At 40.3% G+C, this 23,673-nt stretch overlaps 1 protein-coding gene across 1 annotated transcript; it reads left to right on the top strand.

The window, feature by feature from the left end:
* Positions 1-17,546: 17,546 nt before the first annotated feature.
* Positions 17,547-21,047, top strand: LOC123411306 (cytokinin dehydrogenase 11). The gene is made up of 4 exons (XM_045104239.1): positions 17,547-18,415; positions 18,492-18,770; positions 19,140-19,402; positions 20,338-21,047. Exons 1-4 carry the CDS (start codon positions 17,750-17,752, stop codon positions 20,666-20,668), a joined length of 1,539 nt encoding a protein of 512 aa, XP_044960174.1. The 5' UTR covers positions 17,547-17,749; the 3' UTR covers positions 20,669-21,047.
* Positions 21,048-23,673: the final 2,626 nt, after the last annotated feature.

The following is a 23,673-nucleotide window of genomic DNA, read 5'->3' as shown; positions in this document are numbered from 1 at the left end:
TAAATATTCAGGTTTCAAAGACTGAGATGTAACGTTTCCAAATGATCGATCTTCGCTCATGTGTTTGCTAGGGACCGGCCTGCACATCTTCACCATGCATGCAAACGCTAGATTGAGCTATTTAGTTTATACACGCACTAGTGTTGCTTTTGTATGAACTACATCTTGTCTCCGTGTTTTTCTTAAATCTCACTTAAAGTTCTGTATATCCCACAATTATGGTGACGCCCTTTCCCAACTGATTGGTATCAACCCTCAACCCCACATTGATCGCTTTCTTGCAAGAATATGTACCTACTGATTAAGGAGAATTGGGCTTTCTATTTTCGTGCCCCTTGTTGCTTTATGATGCTTAGTTTTGCCCCCGACAACTAACGTTGCTCATTTTGCCCTCCCTACTCTACCAGCTGCTCACAAAGGCCCAAAGGAGCTCTTCCGTCCGGTCAAAGCCTTTGACTGTTACCTTCTGACTAATGGGGCCGCGTGATATTCTAACATGCGGGGTCACTCCACTCTCTCTCACCATAGTGTTCACACTGTACAATCCTGACATGCGGGATCGCTCCACTCTCTCTCACCATAGTGCTGACACTGTAGAATCCTGACATGTAGGATTTCTCCACTCTCTCTCATCACAATGCCAATGCAGTAGAATCCTGACATGTGGGGTCGAGGCAACATAAGATATGTGGGTCCGCTTAAAACCCTGGTAGGTGGGGTCTAGCCACTATCTCCCCACAGTGCTAAAGCGTTAAGATCCGGACTTGTGGGGCCGAGGCAGCTTATGGTAGGTGGGGCCAAGGCAACTTATGACACGTGGGGCTGATGCAGCTTATGACAGGTGGGCTGGTGTTGCATATGACAAGTGGGTATATTCTTTCAGTGATTTGTCGACGGCCGACCACGCACAGCCCCGAACACCTTCCTCACAGAGCAGCCATGGCCATGGCCGAAGCTTGCCCGCATCGCTGGATCTGATTCCGGTGCCGACGAGTGGCCTGTGACATTGCACGTCCGCCACGACACCAACATTATTTCTCTTTCCGCATTGTCCCTCCATACCCACATACCGCACATAGAGCCGCCACCCCACACCCTCTCCCCACCAACTGGATTTGCTCTCTCGCGTCAAGGATAGCCACCGACTGCCATGTGGCATTTCTTAATAAGATTTTGGATCATGATCCTCCTTATTCATGCGCTTCTGGACCCTTTCCCTTAATCTCATTTGAACACCCAATTTCAGAGGTGCCATCGAGGTAAATGTCCCGCTGCAGCGGCTACAACGGCGAGGGTGGAGATTCGATCATGTCTTGGCCACCCTCACCTACACCAGATTCGGAGGAGGTTTACGTAGTTAGTGCTCGCGGCCTATCTGGATGATCTCTTGATTAATTTATAGTTTTTATGAACTTTTGGATGCATTATTACAGTTTAACATGAAGGTTGATGACCCTTGGTATATTGCATACCAAGATGAGTCAATCAGCGATAAGATGGCATCAAAGGAGGCGGTGGCTAATTTGAGTGTGAATTAGCTAGTAAAAACAAATTGATTGTTGAGCTGAAGCGTACTATTGCGGAAGAGAAAGGAGAACTTCTCGCAACGATGAGTTGAAACTAGAGACTGATCTAGCCATATTTGATCATGTGGTAGAGGAGCTGCCAATGGATAGAGTCAAGAAACAAAGAATCATACAAGGACTTGAAGTGAAGGCGGACAAGAAAAACAGATACATGGTGGCACTTATCATAGTTGTCATCTCTTTACTAGCTATTTAATATGTAGTTAAGGTAAATTGATATAAAATAATGTAGAGACCTCCAAATATGATGGGTTATTGAGCAAGTTTGTACCCATGGAATCTGGTCAAGATGTGACATATTTTTAACCCCATGGAATTTAGTCAGCGGATATGCATCTTTGTTTTGTAGAAGTTTCTCGCGAAAGATGCCCTTTCTTTATATAAGGCGTTCACATGATATCCAATTTCAATACAAATCATTTGATATTTGGTGTCAACAAATTGGAAATTTAAGGAATTGAAAATATCATGGTATATGAGGTCCACTTCAAATCTTTCTTGCATCCAAATATCCCCTCCATTTTCTCCTGCCTAACCCTAAACTGAATAATAGCAACAAAACTTTTCAGCATCTTTCTTTAATTACACCTCAATTTGCATATCCTTCCTCTTGATCAAATTATCTGTCCAAGTCTTCTTCTGCAGCAACTCTTGATTCCATGCTTTGTAGGATTGTAATTCAGTAAGAACTTAGCGATCCTTATCTCTTTTGACCTAACACACCATGCCATGCAAATCAATCAAGTCCTGCTTCAAGAACTCGTGCATTTTTGGATCAGCCGATTCATAGAATTTACAACCACCAACCTATAATATGCATTTTTTTTCCGAACATTTAAACTCCAAAACAGAAACAATTTTCTATACGAATAATAAATTCCCGAACATTTTTTTCGAACATTTTCCAAATAAAACGTGAATAATTTGTTATGTACACGTGAACAAAAAATGAACATGGAATCATTTTTTCTAAAACGTGAATGAATTTTCTTAAAACTTGGTGAACAAATTTTAGAAAACAGAAACATATTTTAATTGGTGAACTAATTTTAAAAATAGGTAGAATTTTTGAAATGAAGAACAAAAGTTTCAACCAGAGCAAAAAATTAAAAATGACAAAGATTTTATATATATGTGAAAATAATATAAATGCAAACATTTCCTTAAACATTTTTTAAACACGAAAAAAATTCAGAACATTTTTTGAAAAATCAAACATTTTATAATTTTCTATTAAAATTTGAAAAGAGTTACAACTTTTCAAAAAATTGTATGCGCGAGAACATTTGAAAATGACAACATTTTCTGAAATATATGAGTAATTTGGAATATAGGAACATTTTCTTAAAATCCCAGTTTTTTATATGTGAACAAAATTGAAAAATGCAAAAGTTTTCTGGAATTGCAAACAAATTTTGAAAATTGGAACATTTTTGGAATTTTGTGAAGAATTTTAGATGATGGGAACATTTTCAACAATTCCTATGCAGTTTCGAATTCGTGAATAAAATTTAAAAATGGGAACAATTTTTCTATTTTGAACAAAATTTGAAATATGAATACGTTTTCAATTTTTGAACAAAATTTGAAAACATGAACATATTTCCAAGAACCGAACATTTTTTAGTTTGTGAACAAATTTAAAAAGATGAATATGTTTTGAAATATTAAAAATTATTTGAAAATAAGAGCACAATTTTTCAAATTCTGAACTTTGATGAAATTTATGAACCAAAACATGAAAATCCAAACATTTTACCAGAAAACGAAGAAAACATACAATTTAATGTTTAAAAAAATTCTGAAACATTAGTTGAAAATAGAAAAAAATCAAAAAGAAAAGGGCAAGAAGAAAGAAAAAATATATAAAAAGAAAGATGAAATGAAAAAGAACATGAAAATCTATACCTAATAATAAAGAGGCTATTGCTTCCGTCGGAAAACCCACCGCGTCATTTTTATAGGGAAGCCCGTGTAATTTTTGTCATTCAACCCACGCTCCATCATTTTTCTGCAACGCAAAAGGAAAAAAACGATTTGCTGCAAAAATTATACCCGTACGCATCGCCTCCTCCCGTCGACCCCGGGCCACCCTGGCCTGTGCCCAGGCCGCCGCCACACCACTCGCCGCCGCGGCCGACCTCAACCGCCACCGCTGCCGATCTCAACCCACCCGCCTCCGCGGCCGTACCTCTCCCCGCTCACTGCCCCCGTTGCGGCGCTCGAGCGCATCGCGTCGACCCTGGTCCACCCTGGCGTGTGCCCAGGCCGCTGCCACACCACTCGCCGCCGCGGCCGACCTCAACCACCATTGTTGTCGATCTCAACCCACCCGCCTCCGCGGCCGTACCTCTGCCCGCTTGCTGCCCCCGTTTCGGCGCTCGAGCACAGCTTCTGGATCAAATCAACGCGAGAGTTACAGTGACTGGGGATGATGCGTGTGCTCGATGCAGAACGGCGGCGGAGCGAAGTACTTGCAGGTGGAGGCGGGCCTCCATGGCTCACACGGGGAACTCCGAGATTATGGTGCGGCAACGGTGACTCCTTATGGCCAGATAGAGGCGCCTAACCCTTGCTCCCCTCATCGTATCCCCTCCTCCGGCAGGAACTCATCATCTGGTGAGATCCCCTCCCCATGCCTCCAACCGTGTGCCAAGCACCGGCAAGAAATTTTGTTTTGTGGGGATTTGTTTGCTGATGAATGAATGTATTGAATGTAAGATTGTATTGTTGTAGAGACAGAGAATGAAACACCACCTTCAGTTTGTCATCTGATCCCACATTCTCTACCCCATGAGTGAAATAAGATAACAGTCCATTGATCAATTCATGTAGCCTCTTTGTTTTGCTTTGCTTGTCCCGCTCAATTTCTCATCATGGTGGAATTAACAATGGATGGGTTGATTTTCTCAACAAAATAGGATAGGACTGATTACATTAGTTAGTTAGCTTATTATTTTAATAAATCAAAATAATTATAAAAAACTAAAAGCGTGTGGTATTTTTTCTCCCGTTGCAACGCACGGGCCCTTTTGCTAGTTAATAGAAAAGGGAAAAGAAGTATAAACAGAAAAACTGGTTCAGGAATCTTCTAGAATGTTTCCAAAACCAAAAAAAAAGTTAGAAAGGTTTCCTTAACTGGGTTTTTTCTCAATGATTTTTTCTTTTTCTTTTCTGTTTACATTTTTTGTTCTTTCCTTTTTCCTTTTTCAGTTTTCCATTTTTTCTGTTCGAAAATTTCAAATATTTTCAAATTCAAATATATATTTATCATAATAATTTTTTACTAAATAATTTAAAAAAAATCATGCTTTAACAAACTTTAGGAATTTCAAAATCAATTCTAGTTTTAAATTTATAAAATATATTCGAAAATGTATTTGTTTTGAATATTTTTACATAAATTTCAGAGTTATTCTTGTTTCAGAAAAGTTCAAGAAATTTAGCAACAATTCCTCTTTTCAAATTTTCTCACAAGTTTAGAAAAATGTTCGTGTTTCAAAAAATATTCATGTTTAAAAATTGTTTAGGAACTTTCGAAAACTTAGCATGTGTTTGTGCACTATTTTCAGCAATTTGTTCGTTTTCATAAAATGTTCCGCAAGTTTCAAAATATGTTCTTTCTTTAGAAAAAATGCCTGGAATATTTTTTTCTCAATTTAATCATATTTTTGAAAATGTACATGTCTTCCAAAAAAACTTCCAAATTTCATAATTTGTGCACGTTTTAATTTTTGTGACAAAGGGAACATTTTTTCGAACTCCAATTTGTGAACAATTTATGAAAAGGGCAAAATATTTATTATGACCAGGATTTTCAACAGTTTGATGAAATTTTAAGCAACAGCATTTGCAACACTTTTTGAAAAACCAAGAACATTTTTGGAAATTCAAGAGCATTTTTTGAATTTATGAAAAACGTTCAAAAATGATTTTTTTTTAATTTGAAACAATTTTTAAAGCAAGAACATTTTTTGAAATTTAATATCAATTTGCAAACATGAACTTAATTAAGAAATTGAATCCATTTTGATATTTCATCATTTTTCTAAATTGTAAACAATTTCTGGAAAACTTGAAAACAATTTTGAACTCTGAATTTATTTTGACAATATTAAAATTTTCAAAAATTTCGAATAGTTTTGTAAATGCGTACAATTTCGTGAATTTTTGATCAATTTTTGAATGTGTTGAACAAGTTTTAATTTTTTGAGTTATTTCGAAGAAAATGGACAAGTATTTCAAATTTTGTGAAAACTCCTGAAATTCTTTTTAATTAATGAAAACATTTGGAAAACACGGCGTTTGTTATTCGTGAACATATTTGCAAAGTGAAATTATAAAACATTTTTTAAATTTGTGAGATCCACGGAATATACTGTTATTTTGAGAACAAATTTAGAAAACATGAATATTTTTTGAATTGGCGAGCAAATTTTGGAAGTGGGTACATCTTTTGAAATTCCCAAAAAAAATCTGAATTTTTGAACTATAGTGAAAATGCAAATAGTTTTTTAAATTTGAAATGCTATATATTTTGAATTGTCGAAAATTTCTTACAAATTGGAAAATACATATTTTCAAACTCAATTTTCTTTGGAATTTGTGAACAAAATTTCAAAATAGGAACATTTTCTTCATTTCAAAACAGGAAAAAAAATTAAAAAATTCTAATTTCTGAATTTGGAAACAGGAATTTGTGAACCAAGTTTTTAAAATGTCAACATTTGTTAAATTTCTATGGATTTGTTGAAAAATAAAATGTAAAATGAAAGGAAAAAAAATATGAAAAAGGTAATGCCCACACGTGTGGCACGAAGTAACATGGGCCAAACGCTTTCATTACCATCCATTTTGCCACGTTAAAATAGATGACATCAGCGAAAATGTTTTTGGTTTTTTGGTTAAAAATGTTTTATATCCTAAGTAAAAATATGTTTTCAATATTAAATCTGTCTCGACGATATCTTCAAAACTATATCCATGTTGATATGTTTCGATGAAATTTTTGTTTGGCCAAAAGTTGCCATGATGTTTAGAGAGTAGTTGCAATAGTGTTTACACTGAAGTTGTCATAGATTTATAGCTACCCATATATTTTCAATTACTTTTGAAGGAAATTTTTATTAATTGATCATGAAGATCTTAAGTCATTAACCATGGTAAATTTAATGCATGGATAATTTTTAGTAATCCATCATGGCAAATTTATTTTATAGATCTTGACAATTTTAGTATTTTGACCATGACAATTCCAGTACTTTGCCCATGGAAAATATATTTTATATGAACCATGACAAATTTAAGTGCATGTATTATGGCAAATTTAAGTAATTTATCAAGTGAGTGCATGCGCGTATGTATAAACGATTGCGTCTGTACAATGTTAAAAAACTAAGTAACAATGGCAATTTTAGTTTATCGTTCATAGCAAGTCTAGTCTCTCAATTCCTCGTTTTATAATATGTCAAAGTTTACTTTTAAATGTATAAGAAAAAATATAGCTGAAACATATAATGGCAACTTCAGTGTAAACACCATAGCAAATTCATGTGCAATAGACATGTCAACTTTTAACAAGAAAAAGTTGTCAAAACATACTGATATGAGATTTAGTTTCGAAGATCTCGTCGTGATAGATTTAATCGGATTTTTTATTTAACAGATAAAATATTTTAAAAACCAGAAATCCAAAAAAGATCGCATGCATTCATGCAATGACGTAACTGCAATATATGTGTTGTAGGCGTGTGAGAAAATATTGCTCCTACCACAGGTGTGAGCGCTATCATGGTCGAAAAATTAATATACCAACAAAGAAAATAAAACAAAAAATTATTTGAAAAGAAAGAACGAAAAAGAAACAGCAAAAGACATAAAAACTGGCTCGCTGGAACCGGGCCGGGCCATCTTTCATTACTAGCACCCTTGCCCTGTGTCAATCCCCGACAATTCGCTGTAGCTAGCGGCGAATAGGATTTTGCTAACGTGAGGGGCATCTGCCCTTGCTGGGCCAGGCCCAAGGCGAGTCGCGTGAGCGTCATGCATGTTAACGGCTATGTTATTGTAACATGTAATGCTTGTATATGTGGTCTGATTACATTTCTTCCGTCCTGATACTCCATATGTGCCTGTGAAGGTTTTTTTTGGACCTATTTTGTGTCTTCAGTCCAGCAGTTTGGCTGTTGAGTTGTATAAGAAACTGGATTATCAGACAGTCTGCCGGAGGGCTGCCGAACAGGGGCTCTCCTGGTACCAAGAACAAAATACATCAAGCCCTAATTTCTTGGAAGGAGTGCACATTTTTTTCTCTCGGTTTGTTTTCCCTTTTTTGTTTTGATTTTTGTGGTTCTTCACTGATTTTCTTTATTTTCCTTCACTGGTTTTCTTTGTTTCATTATCTATTCATACTGGTTTTAACCTTTTCTTCCTTTGCTTTTTGTTCCCTTTGATTTCATTTTGTTTTTTTCTTCTTGTTCACTAGGTTTTTTCATTGTATTTTCTACTAAAAAATGTTTCTTTCGGTTTTCACTAATTCTATTCTATTTCACTGGTTTTCTTTGTTCTTTCTCTTACACATGTTTTGCACTTTTTTCATATACACCAAGAATTTTTTTGATATACATGTTTAATTTTTTTAATACATATTTAATTTTTTTAATGCATGATTATGTTTTATGCAAATCTATATTTTGATGTCTAGTTTATATATTTAGTATACATATAAACATTTTTATGCAGGTTAAACATTCTCATATACATGATGAATATTTCTTTAAATATATGTTTTGATGTCTACTTTCTTTCATACATACCCTACATTTTTTCATGCATCCAAAAAAATTGTATACTACTTTAATATCTTTTGAACACGTCTAAAATTATGCAAGTACGTGAGTAACATTTTTTTAAATACACTCTTTGGTTTATAATTGATTTTAATATAAATGTAAAAATTGATTTAGGCCATTATTTATTTTTAAAATGTGTAAATATTATTTTTTGAGCGAAAAAATGTTTAAACATTTAAAAACGTCATATACATATTTTTTAAACCCGTGAACATTTTTCATATGTCACAAAACTTTATTGTAAATTTATCAACCTTGTTTGAATTTATTCTTTCAAAACATCTACATTGTATTAACATTTTTATATTATCGATTTTACTGTATTTTCGAAATCAAATTATTTGTGACTATATTTACTAAAAATATATTCCAAAATACAAGAAAAGTGAAACGAAAATCAAAAGAATGAATTACCATTATAAAACAATCATACATTATAGAAACTTGGGCCGGCCCACCGTGCATCCTTGCCAAGAGCAAACTCTAGGTCTCGCGGCAAGTAAGACATAGTTGCGCCCCTTTACCGATCCCTTCCTACTGTACGGACAATGTCAGTTAGGCCTTGTTCGGTTAATCCCTTTCAGAAGTGGATTGAAAAGGATTGGAGCGGATTTAGCTGGAATTTGACTTGTAGGGGATTTAATCCCTCCCAATCCTTCCAAAACCCTTTAAATCTAGAGGAACCGAACAAGGCCTTAGGGAGGAACTGGACACTGTTTGGTGCATTTTTTAAACACATTCCGATAGTTCTGGGCCATGGTTCCGTCCCAGTATTTTCTACGTTTTTATAACGGTTTATTGGTTTGGGGGTCCTTTTCGTGTTGGTATTTTTTCCTCTTTATTTGTTTTTCGCTATTTCAGCTTTTCAATTTTTCTTTCGTCTCAAGCAGAATTTATACATTTTCTAATACACATTAAATAGTTTTTAAAATAGTCTTCGATTTTTTTTTCAAACATGTTGATTTTTTTTAATGCAAGGTAATCATTTTTCAGAAAGACGTTCAACATTTCTACGCCTGCTGAACGGTTTTTAATACATATTGAACAGTTATAAATCAACAGTCAACATTTTCTTAATACAAGATGAACAATCTTTTATGTCAGATTTGTTTTTCAAAATTACTCAGCCATTTATTTTACATTGCATGGACATTTTCGAATATTGTCAAGAACAATTTTGCAAACATGTAGACTTTTCTTAATGTCATGAACATTTTTCATAATGGTATGAAGATTTTCTTAAAATGTCATGAAGAGTGTTTCAAACGAGGATATTTTATTTGTTTATTTAGTAAAACGGTTTTTGCAAATTCACAAATTGACAAAGAAGCTTGTTTCTTTTAAACTGTGAGTTTACCATAGTAATCAAGGGGTGTGATTTTAAAGAAAAGTAACGATATTGCAACACAGCAAGGTAAGGCAGAAGGTAAGTAACAAATATGTTTGTAGACGAGCGTTGTTTACCGGCCGATCCAATAAACATGTCGAGCAACCAAAAGATGTGGCCGCTATTTTCACGTAAAATCACATGCATGGGCGCTATGCATGGAATAGCCCCCAAAATGCGCACCTACGCGGGTGTTGGGGCAGGTCAAAGGAATGATGTTTAGCATTAACATGGCACCTTAACTTCGAAGAAATAAATGACTTCGTTTTCCTCAAAAACTGCAGCACCTCTGGGAAAATCAGCTAGAATTTATTTATAGACTTCAATTTGCTCCTGAACTAACAAATTAAATGATATAAAAATAAAAAGGATCATACATACCAAAAATTCAAGATTACTAGAAATGTTCAATAAAAATGTTTATGGATTTGAAAATATTATGAGTTTTAATATTCAATGCATCATTTTTATGGGTTTTTACTCGCGCCTTACAAACACATGTTATTTCAGTACGTGCCAGTGGGCTGGCCCACATGAGGACAGTTGTGCGTCCCACACGCTATTTCATGCAACTAGCGACATATGGTATCTGCCACACAGCTGGCCCAAGAAAAAGCTAAAATATACGTATATTTTTTTCATTTTTCATTTGTACCTGGGTGGGTCAAAATGGGCCTACCACACATTTATTTTCCTGTCGGAAGGACGACCAACAAAAAATTTAGGCTATGAGGGGATTGAATTATGGAACTTCCCTATTGTGCTGATGGACAAAACCAACTCAATTAGCTTGCAATTATATGGGAATAGTGCTACATTGAAGCTTTATACTAAATCACACTAGTTTTTATATGTCCCTAGGGTGTTTGGAAATAAGAAGGTTGTCTGAGAATAAGAAAGTTCGTTTGTTATAGTAAAAAAAAATAGTGGGCACGTGTCAATAAAAAGAATATAATGGTTTTGGTTTAACTAAGGAAAAACCTTGAGCACGTGAGCCCTAAAATAGAAAAAGAATAAACCTTGATAAAGACGGGGCGTACATGCATGGTTATATGCTGGTTATGCTAATAGGATTTATGCGTTGTTATTAGTAATCTATCTGGTTACACCATCGTATGATAGAGTGGTCGAATCAACAGTACTCCAAAGGTCTCCGCGCTACAACCAAATAAGGAGGTAGCCACAACGAGGGACGAAGCGAGAAAATGGAGATGGGGGGGGGGGGGGGGTTGCAAGAACTATAAGCATAGTTTTTTTTTATGCATCTCACATAACTTAGCAAAAATTTAAAGATATAAATAGTCAATGCATGTATGTGTGTTGCTCAACAATAAGAATAAAATTACATATCTATTTATTTGAAGCTGGATTAGCACCTGTATCAAATATACAAGATATTAAAGCGGCTAAGCTACCGCTCTTCTCGTGCGTTTCAAGTGTTAGTCATTGTATCTTTTATGATTGACACGTGTTCAATTTTTTTTGTTCACTCTTTGTACCTTTGCCTGATTTTTCATTTGGTTATTACCGAATTTTTTCTTTTGTATTTTTCTAATGATTTTTTAACCCAATACAACACAGATGTTCACATAGACATATACACTTACCCATATGAATACACATACGTATATCATATCTTTATGACACCTTCGAGATACTGAACCGGCACGACATCTTGAAATTGACGAACTCACATCATCGACGCCAATGCCCACATACATACATAGAGTCATCCTATGAACGCACGTACACACATCTTACCTCTATGAGCATCTTTGAGATACTGAACCGACACATCATATTGAGATTAGCAAAGTCACTGCAGGCGTCTTCGTGGTCGACGTCAATGTTCATAGACACGCACATACACTCACCCTTATGAACGCACGCACACAGACCGAGCCTCTATGAGCACTTTTAAAATATTTAGCATGCACAATATCTTGACATTAAGGAAGTCAATCCATGTGTGTTCATACTCGACGTCGATGTCCACATACACACATATACTCATCACTATGAATGCATGTAGATATATCCTATCTCAATAAGCACATCTGAGATACTGAGCCAGCTTGACATCTTGAGATTTACAAACTCACTTCAGGTGCCTTCGTGGTCGACGTCAAAACCCACATACACTCATCCCTATGATCCATATTTCATCTCTCTCTCTCTCTCCCTCTCTCTCTCCTCAAAATTAATCTATAATTTCCCATTTGAAGTATCACAACATCTTGAAATTGACAAACTCGCATCATAAACGCCAATGCCCACATACATACATAAAGTCATCCTTATGAACGCACGTACACACATCATACCTCTATGAGCATCTCTGAGATATTAAGCACACACATCATATTGAGATTAACGAAGTCACTGTAGGCGTCTTCCTGGTCGACGTCAATGTTCGACGTCAATGTTCATGTACACGCACATACACTCACCCTTATGAATGAACGCACACAGACCGAGCCTCTATGAGCACTTTTAAGATATTTAGCATGCACAACATCTTGAGATTAACGATGTCAACACATGTGTGTTGGTACTCGACGTCGATGTCCACATACACACATATATTCATCCCTATGAATGCATGCTGATATATCCTATCTCAGTAAGCACATCTGAGATACTGAGCCAGCTTGACATCTTGAGATTTACAAAGTCACTTCAGGTGTCTTCGTGGTCAACGTCGAAACCCACATACACTCACCCCTATGATCCACATTTCATCTCTCTCTCTCTCTTCCTCTCTCTCCCTCTCTGTCTCCTCAAAATTAATCTATAATTTTCCATTTGAAGTATATACACCCTTATATAGTCCTTCACCGGTATCTTTGAGTTAATTAAGATTTTTGAGCCGATTGGTGGCTAAACTTAGAGATGCATTGATGGCATGGTTGCTTTCCACTCTTCCTCTAGATCCCTAATTATTATTTTCGAACCTCACTTACAACTACCTCATGAATCAAATTGCTATCTTTAGATCTCGGTCCAGATTATCCAGTTTTTTCTTAAACATCAACTTCACTGTATATGAAGAAAGTCTCATTCTCTCCTTGATAATAATTACTTTGATATATCAATTTTCTAATTTTCATTCTTGATGTTTCCTCCATGCAAGAAAACACGATATATAAAGTTGTATCTTATGTAATAATACAAATAACACAATTTATTTTCTCAAATTTCGAATGTGTACATAAATTATTATTTTAGTGATCAGTGATCCATTAACAATTCTGGATCTTAAAGTTGTATCGATCTTATTTTCTCAGGTTTCAAAGTAGAACGTTTACTCATTGCACCTTCTATGTAGATACCGAGCGAACACAACATCTTGAAATTGACGAAGTCACCGCATGAATGTTTGTAGTCAATGGAAACATCTCCTTTCACTAGACCAATATCGCCGGAGAGCCTGAAATAAATCCAGAAAAATGTGAGCATCAGTGCCAACATGATACAACATAGATGCTCACCTTTATAAACACACACACACACACACTACACCTATAATACTGTATGTTGTACAAACTATAGCATTGTTTGCTAATTCTACCTTTTATATAAATAAAGTTAAGTTAATTATAATGTGGTACCTAACAACTTTTTCCTGCAGCATACCACATGATAGGCATATAAAAAAAGTTCCTTAAGAGTATTTAGGTTAGTACCATTTCGACTATGAGAACTAGGCTTGATCTTGATTGTTAGTGCATCTCTAATTCTATTGCAAGAAACGTAAGTGCACTATAATGCCAAAGGTTCTAACTTTTTAGTAAAGTATTTTCATTCAATGTCTGTTGTTTTGTGAACTAATTTTTTTATGCATTAGTGGAAACAACGACATTGTTAGTTTTCTGACTGGGTTGCCAAAATAGCGCCTAAAAGAATGAACATTTGTATAAAGATTGAACGTTTCTATTTTCCAATTCTCTTTTTCTGTTGTTCCTCCGTCTTTTTTGTCTTCCTTCGTTTACTAATACAAATTTCCATCTGTTGTAGGATGGAATATTACCTGTGAAATGTGATATTTCAAGTGTATACTGGAGCAGTTTTCCTTCGTTTCGAAGAATCTTCATTTTGTAAAACTTTTTGTTGCACCAGACGATTTTCAAAACTTGGTAGAAATAGTTTTGGCTGAAACATTTAAGATATACTAAGTGTTTGTAATCATGGATGAACTGTTGTTTTACCTTTCAGTATTTATCTAAGTTAAATTGGCTTGCATATTATCCACTGCCAGCTCACTTATCCAATGTCTTCTTTTCTTCTATAAAAAAAACACAACCACGCACACGCTTAACAACGGGCACGGCGTGCCGCTGTGCTTCCGCCCGCTAGTATTTCAATAATTTCTTCAGAGCTAAACTTGGCTCTATTTCCTTCTCAATGTAAACTATAGTACAATGACGAAGAAAATCATCTCCCAATTTACTTCAAAGACGTGTCTTGACAAGTTTCATTGCCAAAAAGGCTCGCTCTGCTGTTGCAGTTGACACCGGAAGATTTATTACTAATCGTAACAACCTCTCAACAATAGGATAGTCACAGGACTTGCCAGTCTTAATTATTCCTTTTGTCATATTAGCAAGTGATTTGCAATTTTTGATCTCAGGATGGTTCAATATATCAAGATGGAAATGTGGTAATTCACACTCTAGTCGATCTCTTTCTTGACTAGAAAAATCAGGAGGATAGAATTTTTCCACTAGAGTGCATATCTTGGACTTGTCGAAGGCGTCATGTCTACGGTCCAATGATGAACAATGATCTAGAAGCTCTGTAACTTGAGAACTGAATTGTTCATTCAACTCTATCACTTGTTGATCTATTGCAACATTAAACACGTCTACTTTGTAATGATGGATAACGGTGGTGTTGTGTCATGCTTATTTCAAAATTTGTTACATCAACATACCTATAATTGCAATATATAAGAAAAAAACATGAATTAATTGCATGATTTAGACAATGATGAGTAAGTTTGTAGGTGAGTAAATCTCTACATTGTAATTTAATGAAGATATGGAGATAGGTAAAGAGACATACCTTTGATCCATGTCGGGGATGTCAATCTCATGTTTCACACAAAATGATTTAACATCTTCAAAAAGACTTTAGAAACACAATCCAATGCATTAGCAATATCCAAACTTTTATATTGAAGTTTGACACACAAGACATCCGCGATTTTCATAATTTTTTCCATTAGGTGCAGAGTGAAGACAAAACCAAAGGTGTTTAATATCTTCAAGGCACCTCCAGCGTCCCCTCTTGAATTCCTTGTAGTCGAGCGATCAGTTGCTACACTTCTTAGAACTGAAACAATTAGAGAAAACATGTTATCCAAACTCTTGATTGACTTTTAGTGCGAACTCCATCTCATGTCCCCGATCTTTGGTAAAGATCCTATTTGATTAGCTCCTCTTCCGGTGTCAAGCTCTCCTAATTCAATCTCTCTTGCAATCTCAGTTGCCTGGTTCTCTAGTAACTCATCATTCCGTTTGGGAGATGGACTAACCATATTTACAACAAAGTTTGCATGCTAGAAAAAAATATGAACCACATTTACCTCCCTTGAAGCGGCAACCAAAGCCAGTTGGAGTTGATGAGCTAGACAATGGATATAATGAGCATAATGACACTCTTGAAGAATTAGAGCATTTAGCGCATTCCACTCCCGTCTCATGTTGTTTGCTCCATCGTACCCTTCGCTTCTAATATCTTGCACATTCAACCCATTATCAGCTAGGATAGCAATGATTTTATTCTTGAGAGTCAAAGCACAAGTGTCATTCACATGAATAAGATCAAGAAAACGCTCCCTTATCAATCCTTCTATTTTCACAAACCGAAGAACTACTCCCATCAGCTCTTTTTTAGATCCATCCCGACATTTATCAACCAATATTGCAAATTTGCTATTACCCATTTCTTCTTTAATTCTGGTTTGCACTTTTCGTGAAATTATACCAACAATTTCCTTCTGAATAGTTGATGAGGTGTACTTTGCATTTTAGTATCATTTTGTACTACCTGTACATCCTTATTATAATAAGTCAAAAGCTTAATCATTTTCTTAAAGTTACCTTGATTCTTGAAATCCTCAGATTCATCATTGCCTCTAAACGGACATGCTTGAAACACTAACCACCTAATGCAATCAATACAAAATAATTAATAGATACAATGTATTAAGAAAATTGTTTTAAATTAAATGTTTATTGCTTACCTCATGGCATCAATAGAAGTTTTAAGCCTCAACCTTGGATCAAGAACCATTTTTTTAGTTTGATTTTTAATCACTGTGTCAATATGAGTTGGATTCCTTTTCAGGTTTTATAACACCGAACTGTAAAATTGTGAGCCGAGCTGGGAGTAGTGCCCATATGTTTGAGAAAAGCACATTCTTTTTTTTATTGTTAACCTTCTTCCATTTATCAAATCCTTTGACAATAAATGTGTCTGAACCACACTTCCCAACCGGTTTCTTGAAAAAGAGAAAACATGGTAAGCAATAGGCACATTTTGTATCAGTTTAATATTTCAACCATCAAAAGTTTGTGTATCAATCTTTTTGGAATCGCCGACAAACAACTTGTTTCACTATATTCAAAAATTTCTCAATGTTGGTTGATAGGCCCCCTCAAATACATAAAAACGCCTAGCATCATCTTGCTTTTTTCGGAGAGAGTTGCCAAATTTGAGGGAGTCTCCCTCGATCTCGATCGTATTTTGTGGTTATAACTGTTGCTTCTTTTGTAACTTCTCGCACATCTTGACTAGTTTGAGCATCATCTTCAACATGACTAGGGTGATTCTCTTCGCTAGGTTGCACATTATTTGTATTAGCGTCACGTTCACATGGATGACTGCCTGAACCAATTGGCTTGAAAAAAGTACACATTGATTGAGTTCTCTTTATCTTCATGCCTACACGAATGAAATTGGACAAACAAAGAAATTCTAATTACCTTTTAGTATATATACTCCTACAATTAAATTCTAAGGCAGATATTAATCTAGTGTTAGAAAAATGATCTTTTTCAAGTTTGATTGCTCAGATATATCCATGTGGGTGTGGCTGGCCGAAATACGTCGTGCCGCAGGCCTATGGATCAACATGATTGTGAGTCTGGCTGTCGGAGTCTCTGGGACGGTGGATGAAGGCCCTTTCTTCTTAACAGATGAAGAGATTATACTAGAAGGTCGGTGGCGGCACCAAGTAGTTTTTCAGATCGTTGATTGAAAACAAGCAAAAGAGAGAAACCTAATACTCCAGCTGATATGCGTCGCCGCCTTTGCCAGTGCATAAATAGTGTCGTGCGTACCGCTGCTAATGCCAAGTCCAACTCCTTGTCTCACATCAATGGTGGGCTGTATTTCTTTTTTCCGTTTTGCTGATATATTTAGCCCTTTGAACTTTGATGTCGTACGTACCAGTATGGGAGGGGGAAAGATAGCTACATAATGCATGTGTACAAAGAAAAGTACCGCTCCTAACTACTCCCTCGTTCTTAAATATAAGTCTTTCTAGATGTTTTATTAAGGGATTATATACGGATGTATATAGACATGTTTTAAACCATATATTCATTCATTTTGCTTCGTAATCCGTTAGTGAAATCTCTAAAAGGACTTAGGAACGGAGTGAGTAATCGATACTACTCCAGCGTTTAAGTTCAAACTTCCAACTTAACTAGAATTTCTTGCTCTGAAAGGTGTGTGATGGCTATCGACGTCCGCGTGTCCTCTCGATATAAACCCCTCGACCCACACGACCGCAACACAGCCGGAGACAGAGCGCGAGTGACATCACAAAACAGAGAGCTCTGCTCTGCTCTGCTCTCCTCAGCTCAGCTACACAAACTCATCACAGACACAGCGAGAAGAGAAGCTGCTTGCCCAAGATGATGCTCGCGTACATGGACCGCGCCGCCGCCGCCGCCACAGAGCGGGACGCTCTCGAGCTGACCGTGGTCACCGCCGACGCGGCCGAGTGCGCGGCGGCGAAGGACTTCGGCGGCCTCGTGAGCGCGCGCCCCGCGGCCGTCGTCCGGCCGGCCAGCGCCGACGACGTGGCCAGCGCCATCCGCGCGGCCGCGCGCACGACGCACCTGACCGTGGCCGCCCGCGGCAACGGCCACTCGGTGGCCGGCCAGGCCATGTCCGACGGCGGCCTCGTCCTCGACATGCGCGCCCGGCGCCTGCAGATGAAGCTCGTGTCGCCTGGAGGCGGTGGGGCGGCCTTCGCCGACGTCCCCGGCGGCGCGCTCTGGGAGGAGGTCCTCCACTGGGCCGTCTCGAACCACGGCCTCGCCCCCGCCTCCTGGACGGACTACCTCCGGCTCACCGTCGGCGGCACGCTCTCCAACGGCGGCGTGAGCGGGCAGTCCTTCCGGTACGGCCCGCAGGTGTCCAACGTGGTGGAGCTGGAGGTGGTGACCGGCGAAGGCGAGTGCCGCGTCTGCTCCCCCTCCTCCCACCCCGACCTCTTCTTCGCCGTCCTCGGCGGCCTCGGCCAGTTCGGCGTTATCACCCGCGCCCGCATCCCGCTCTCCCCGGCGCCACGGACGGTACTACCTCCCACCACTCCTCATCCTCATCCTCACCGTCATCGTCCAACGGTGCACGCTAACCGGGTGACTGCAGGTGAGGTGGGCGCGCGTGGTGTACGCGAGCTTCGCGGAGTACGCGGCGGACGCGGAGTGGCTGGTGACGCGGCCGTCGGAGTCGGCGTTCGACTACGTGGAGGGGTTCGCGTTCGTGCGCAGCGACGACCCGGTGAACGGCTGGCCGTCGGTGCCCATCCCCGCCGGCGCGCGCTTCGACCCGTCGCTGCTCCCCGCCGGCGAGCCCGGCCCGCTGCTCTACTGCCTGGAGGTGGCCCTGTACCAGCACCAGCAGCAGCAGCCGGACGACGTGGACGAGGTAGGCCTCGGACGGGCGCTGTACTTGCGTGCGGGGATGTCGTCGTCCTCCACCCTCCGCTGGATTCTCTGCCCCCAACCGCGCATGCCGCCAAGCTCACCACGGCCCCCACCCCACCCACGCCCACGTACACCGGTCGATCTCGCTCGCGTGCGTACAATGCGGGCCGAGCCCCACCTCGCCTCACTCACGTCTCCTTTGTCCCCATGGCACAGCTCAGCTAACGCGCTAGGCCGGCATGTGACGACGTGACACGATAGCGTCCGTCGTCGTCGTCGTATGCTCTGCTCTGCTGCCAGACCCATTGAGATATTGATTCGCATGCCCGTGCTCATGTTTGTTTGTGTGTGTGTGTGTGTGTGTGTGCAGAGGATGGGGGAGATGATGCGGCGGCTCAAGTACGTGCGGGGGCTGGAGTACGCGGCGGACGTCGGGTACGTGGAGTTCCTGTCGCGCGTGAACCGGGTGGAGGAGGAGGCGCGCCGGAGCGGCAGCTGGGACGCGCCGCACCCGTGGCTCAACCTCTTCGTCTCCGCGCGCGACATCGCCGACTTCGACCGCGCCGTGCTCGCCGGCATGCTCGCCGACGGCATCGACGGGCCCATGCTCATCTACCCCATGCTCAAGAGCAAGTGAGTACTACTCGTACAAACACAACCGATGACGCACCACCTCTCCTCTCCTCTCCTCTTCTTGGACCGCCTCCGTGCGCCGCCCGGTGGCATGCCATTTTGCACGCACGCGCATGTGAGCGGCGAGCAGACGGCAGCGATTATAATAAGGAGAGAATTCCTTATTTGGCCCTTTCTTAAATTCTTCTTCCCTATTTGGCCCTAAATATTATTTTTTTCCCTATTTGACATCTAAACTTCATTTCCTTCCTAATATGGCCCTATAGTGCAATCTGAACACTAACGGTGTTAAATGTGGTTGTAAAATGACTCTTTTGCCCTTGATGAATTGTGGGAACAAAAGTTACTCTCTAGTGTGTGTGACATATTTAAGCCAATAAAAACGTACCAGTAGCTCCATTTTGGATGCTTTCAACGGTTATTATGGAGCTACTGGTACGTTTTTATTGGCTTAAATATGTCACACACACTAGAGAGTAACTTTTGTTCCCACAATTCATCAAGGGCAAAAGAGTCATTTTACAACCACATTTAACACCGTTAGTGTTCAGATTGCACTACAGGGCCATATTAGGAAGGAAATGAAGTTTAGATGTCAAATAGGGAAAAAAATAATATTTAGGGCCAAATAGGGAAGAAGAATTTAAGAAAGGGCCAAATAAGGAATTCTCTCTATAATAAGACGGCTGGCCGGGCTCCGTCCCAGTCCCTCCGCCGATCCCGTTCCGTTTCGGATTTAGCCCTGGCAGACCGCGCATCGGCGGCCACCAGCTCAGGTCCTATGATTGATAAAACTATTGATTGTTATCGCCATGCACGTCGCACTCAGCCACAGGCCATGCACTGCAGTGCAGTGCACGCACCGGCGCCATTGTTTACGATAAGCTAGCTCTCTCTTCCTTTGTCGTGTCGTGCCTTGACGCGTCGTGCTGCAGGTGGGACCCGAACACGTCGGTGGCGCTGCCGGAGGGCGAGGTGTTCTACCTGGTGGCGCTGCTGCGGTTCTGCCCGGGCGGCGGCGCGGCGGCGGCGGAGGAGCTGGTGGCGCAGAACGGGGCCATCGTCGACGCCTGCCGCCGCAACGGCTACGACTTCAAGACCTACTTCCCGCACTACCGCGCCGAGGCCGACTGGGCGCGCCACTTCGGCCCCAACTGGGCCCGCTTCCTCGACCGCAAGGCCCGCTACGACCCGCTCGCGATCCTCGCCCCGGGCCAGAAGATCTTCGCCAGGACCCCTTCCTCCTCCCGCCTCGACCGATCATAGCTCATAGCTAAACGTGGTTGCCGGCCAAGCCATGATGGTCATCAAGATCTCGATCCATCCACAACATAAGAAGATGATGATGATGATTATAGGGTCATTATTCATTAGGCACGCACATTGGGGGGACAAAAGGGGCTCCATGGATGCTGTAAGGGACTGTAGTAGGGAAGGGGTTGCAAAGAAAACCAAACATGTCGCCTTCTTTTCGTCGCTTCGCTTCCGTCAGGCAGCAGCTAACAGGCCCCGTCCCCTAATTAGCAATTCAGCTAACTAACTAAGTAATTTGTTCATGGAAGCATGCATGCATCAAAGCATGAACTCTTGTTCTCTCTTGCAAATTACTTTTCTATGTAAACAAATGTAAGACGTTTTTTTGTCACTGTCTGTCCAAGCATCTTTTGTTATTCCTCGGAAATTTCCCACCTCGTCATTCCGCGTTCTTTATCTTCGTGGCCATTTCCCTCCCCCAAGCCACATCAAAAAAACAAAAAAAAGGAAGTAGGCACATCAAAAAAGGAAGGATGGAAATCCCTCTGAAACTTACGCATACACATCATGATTCTTATTCTCTGGTCCTCCTTGCATCTATTCAGATATTGCAGTTTCCCTACACGGTGTTCGAATTGGCATTGTGGAGCCCGGTTCTAGATTATGCACCGGGTACACAATATCACCAGAGCCCTTTTCTCGTCCGCTGTTGCACGTTATCGTGCAAAGGAGGAACCGTGGAATCATGGCGACAATAGATCATAGCTGTTGTTGACGATAATGATGGTGATCACACTGCTGATTCTAGCCGTACGTGGTGGTGCTGAAGATCTCGACAATGGGCAATGATGATATTAGTTTGATATTTGGCTCCCTATGTCTCCCTCTCTCAGCCCATGCACGTGTTTGCACTTTTATAATCTTCTGCATGGTCCTCGGAGTGCATCACTTTGAGCTTTAGCTAGATAAATGGTTTGAGAGATCCACATAAATGGATTTTTTTCCCCTTTGTTTTACTTTTCAAAGTTTTTTTAGGGTGCTATTATTTTTCATTGAGGACCCACGTGAAATGGAATGTAAGAGCAACTCTAGAGATTCGCCATATCGGCGATGGCCACCCACCTGATAAGGAGGCTACACAGGTGACATGCAAACTTAGACTTACCATATTTCAACCTACATAATTCAAACACTTTCATTCCCACCATATTTAATTGTTTACCACATCAAGCAAACATGCACATTGTTTTTGACAAGTTGCATAAACAAAAGCATTTCATGGGCGACATGTACCAATCACATGTTTCTTCCATTTAAACCGTTCCCTCTTTCGAGTTTTCCGAAGATGCTCAAATCTCGGTGATGCGCGCGAAAATCTCATGCCACTTGATCCATTTTGTTCGGAGAATGAACTGATTTTGCTCGGATGTGCGTTCATTTCTTGACTGATTCTCTGTAATTTGGACCTACACGGCTGCATCTCCTACTGAACTTGATGCCTACGTGCCTTCATCTTCATGGCATCGTCTTCTCTCTTGCATTTCATCCCATATATCCCTTCTCATGGTTCTTATTCTCCTCCATCTCTAGTTTATATTGCTTAATCTTTTTGGCATACTCGTTTTTTGTCCTCATCCACTTATCGATCTTTTTTTCATCGCCTCCACCTCTTGTTTTCTCTTGAGCCTCGGATCCTCTTACTTCCCATCGTCTGGCCGAGCCGTGCTAGACGATGGAGTGGTACTTCTAGGACATTTCCCCTTTTCTCTCTATCAAGATGATTTGCGTCGTCGTCCATCTCAGGAGAGGAATTGGCCCACTTCTGAGCTTTTGGGTTGCCATCATCATTCCCCATCTTACACTTCTATAGCTCTTCCAACAAACCCCTATAAGGTTAGAGGTCAAACGGTTTGCCCATTCGACTTGGGCATTTGTTTGTACCACTCTTGGGCTATCTCATCCTAAAACAATCAAATGCACAAATTGATGAGAAGGCTCAAAGTAATGCAAATGTGGCAATAAAGACACAATAGTGGAAAACGGGCCTTTGGCCTGGACCCTTTAGTCCCGGCCTGCCTCTGGGCCGGGACTAAAGGCCCGGCCACGTCGCCCCAATTTTCAATGCCTCCCTCGAGGCTTTAGTCCCAGCCCATAAGGAGCATTTAGTCCCGGTTCGTGTCCCAAACCGGGACTAAAGGGCTACGCGGTGGGCAGCCCGCATGTGCGCCACCTTTAGTTCCGGTTTGTGTATCAAACCGGGACTAAAGTCCTCTGCCTATATATAGCACAACCCCCCTCTCCCCTCTTCCTTGCATATTTCTTGGATGGAGGATTGTGGGTGTGTGCTAGCTCTCCACTTTTTTTTGATGCACTAGAGGTGTTTGTTGAAATGTGTGTTAGAGCGATGCCGCTTCAGTTCAGCGAACACAACTACGATATGAGATGCCTGAGCCACGCTTAAACCTCTTCCTCTTTATTTCTACTTATTCTAAAAGGTTAGCAACTATATTTCCTCGTTTAGACCGTGCGGTACTAATTTTTAGGATCGTGATTGTATTTGATATACTGTCGTATAACACGGTGATCGACGCAAAGCCGCTTACAGAGAAGGCGTGCATTCTTTTCGAGATGCAGCCGATGCGAACAAGCATGGTGGTGGCTATATGTTTTGTCCATGTGTTGAATGTCAGAATGAGAAGGATTACACTTCCTCAAGAGTCATTCAGAGCCACCTGCTTCGGTCCGGTTTTATGTCGGGCTATAATGTTTGGACCAAGCACGGAGAAAGAGGGGTTATGATGGAAGACGACGATGAAGAAGAAGAGAACGATGATGACAACTACCGATCTATGTTCCCTGAGTATGCTGATACCGCAATGGAAGACAATGAAGAAGAAGATCAGGATGAAGAACGGGAACCAGATGAGCCCGCTGATGATCTTGGCCGGGTCATTTCTGATGCACGGCGAGGTTGCGACACAGAAAAGGAGAGGTTGCAGTTCGAGCAGATGTTACAG

Source organism: Hordeum vulgare, chromosome 7H (assembly GCF_904849725.1).
Source record: "Hordeum vulgare subsp. vulgare chromosome 7H, MorexV3_pseudomolecules_assembly, whole genome shotgun sequence".
NCBI classification, from domain to species: domain Eukaryota; kingdom Viridiplantae; phylum Streptophyta; class Magnoliopsida; order Poales; family Poaceae; genus Hordeum; species Hordeum vulgare.
Note: the sequence above shows the minus strand (reverse complement) of the source record. Positions and strands in the feature narration are given on the sequence as shown.

Coding starts and splice junctions, on each gene's coding strand:
- LOC123411306 (XM_045104239.1), top strand. CDS start 17,750: ATGATGCTCGCGTACATGGACCGCGCCGCCGCCGCCGCCACAGAGCGG. Junction 18,416..18,491: donor TCTCCCCGGCGCCACGGACG/GTACTACCTCCC, acceptor GGGTGACTGCAG/GTGAGGTGGGCGCGCGTGGT. Junction 18,771..19,139: donor AGCCGGACGACGTGGACGAG/GTAGGCCTCGGA, acceptor GTGTGTGTGCAG/AGGATGGGGGAGATGATGCG.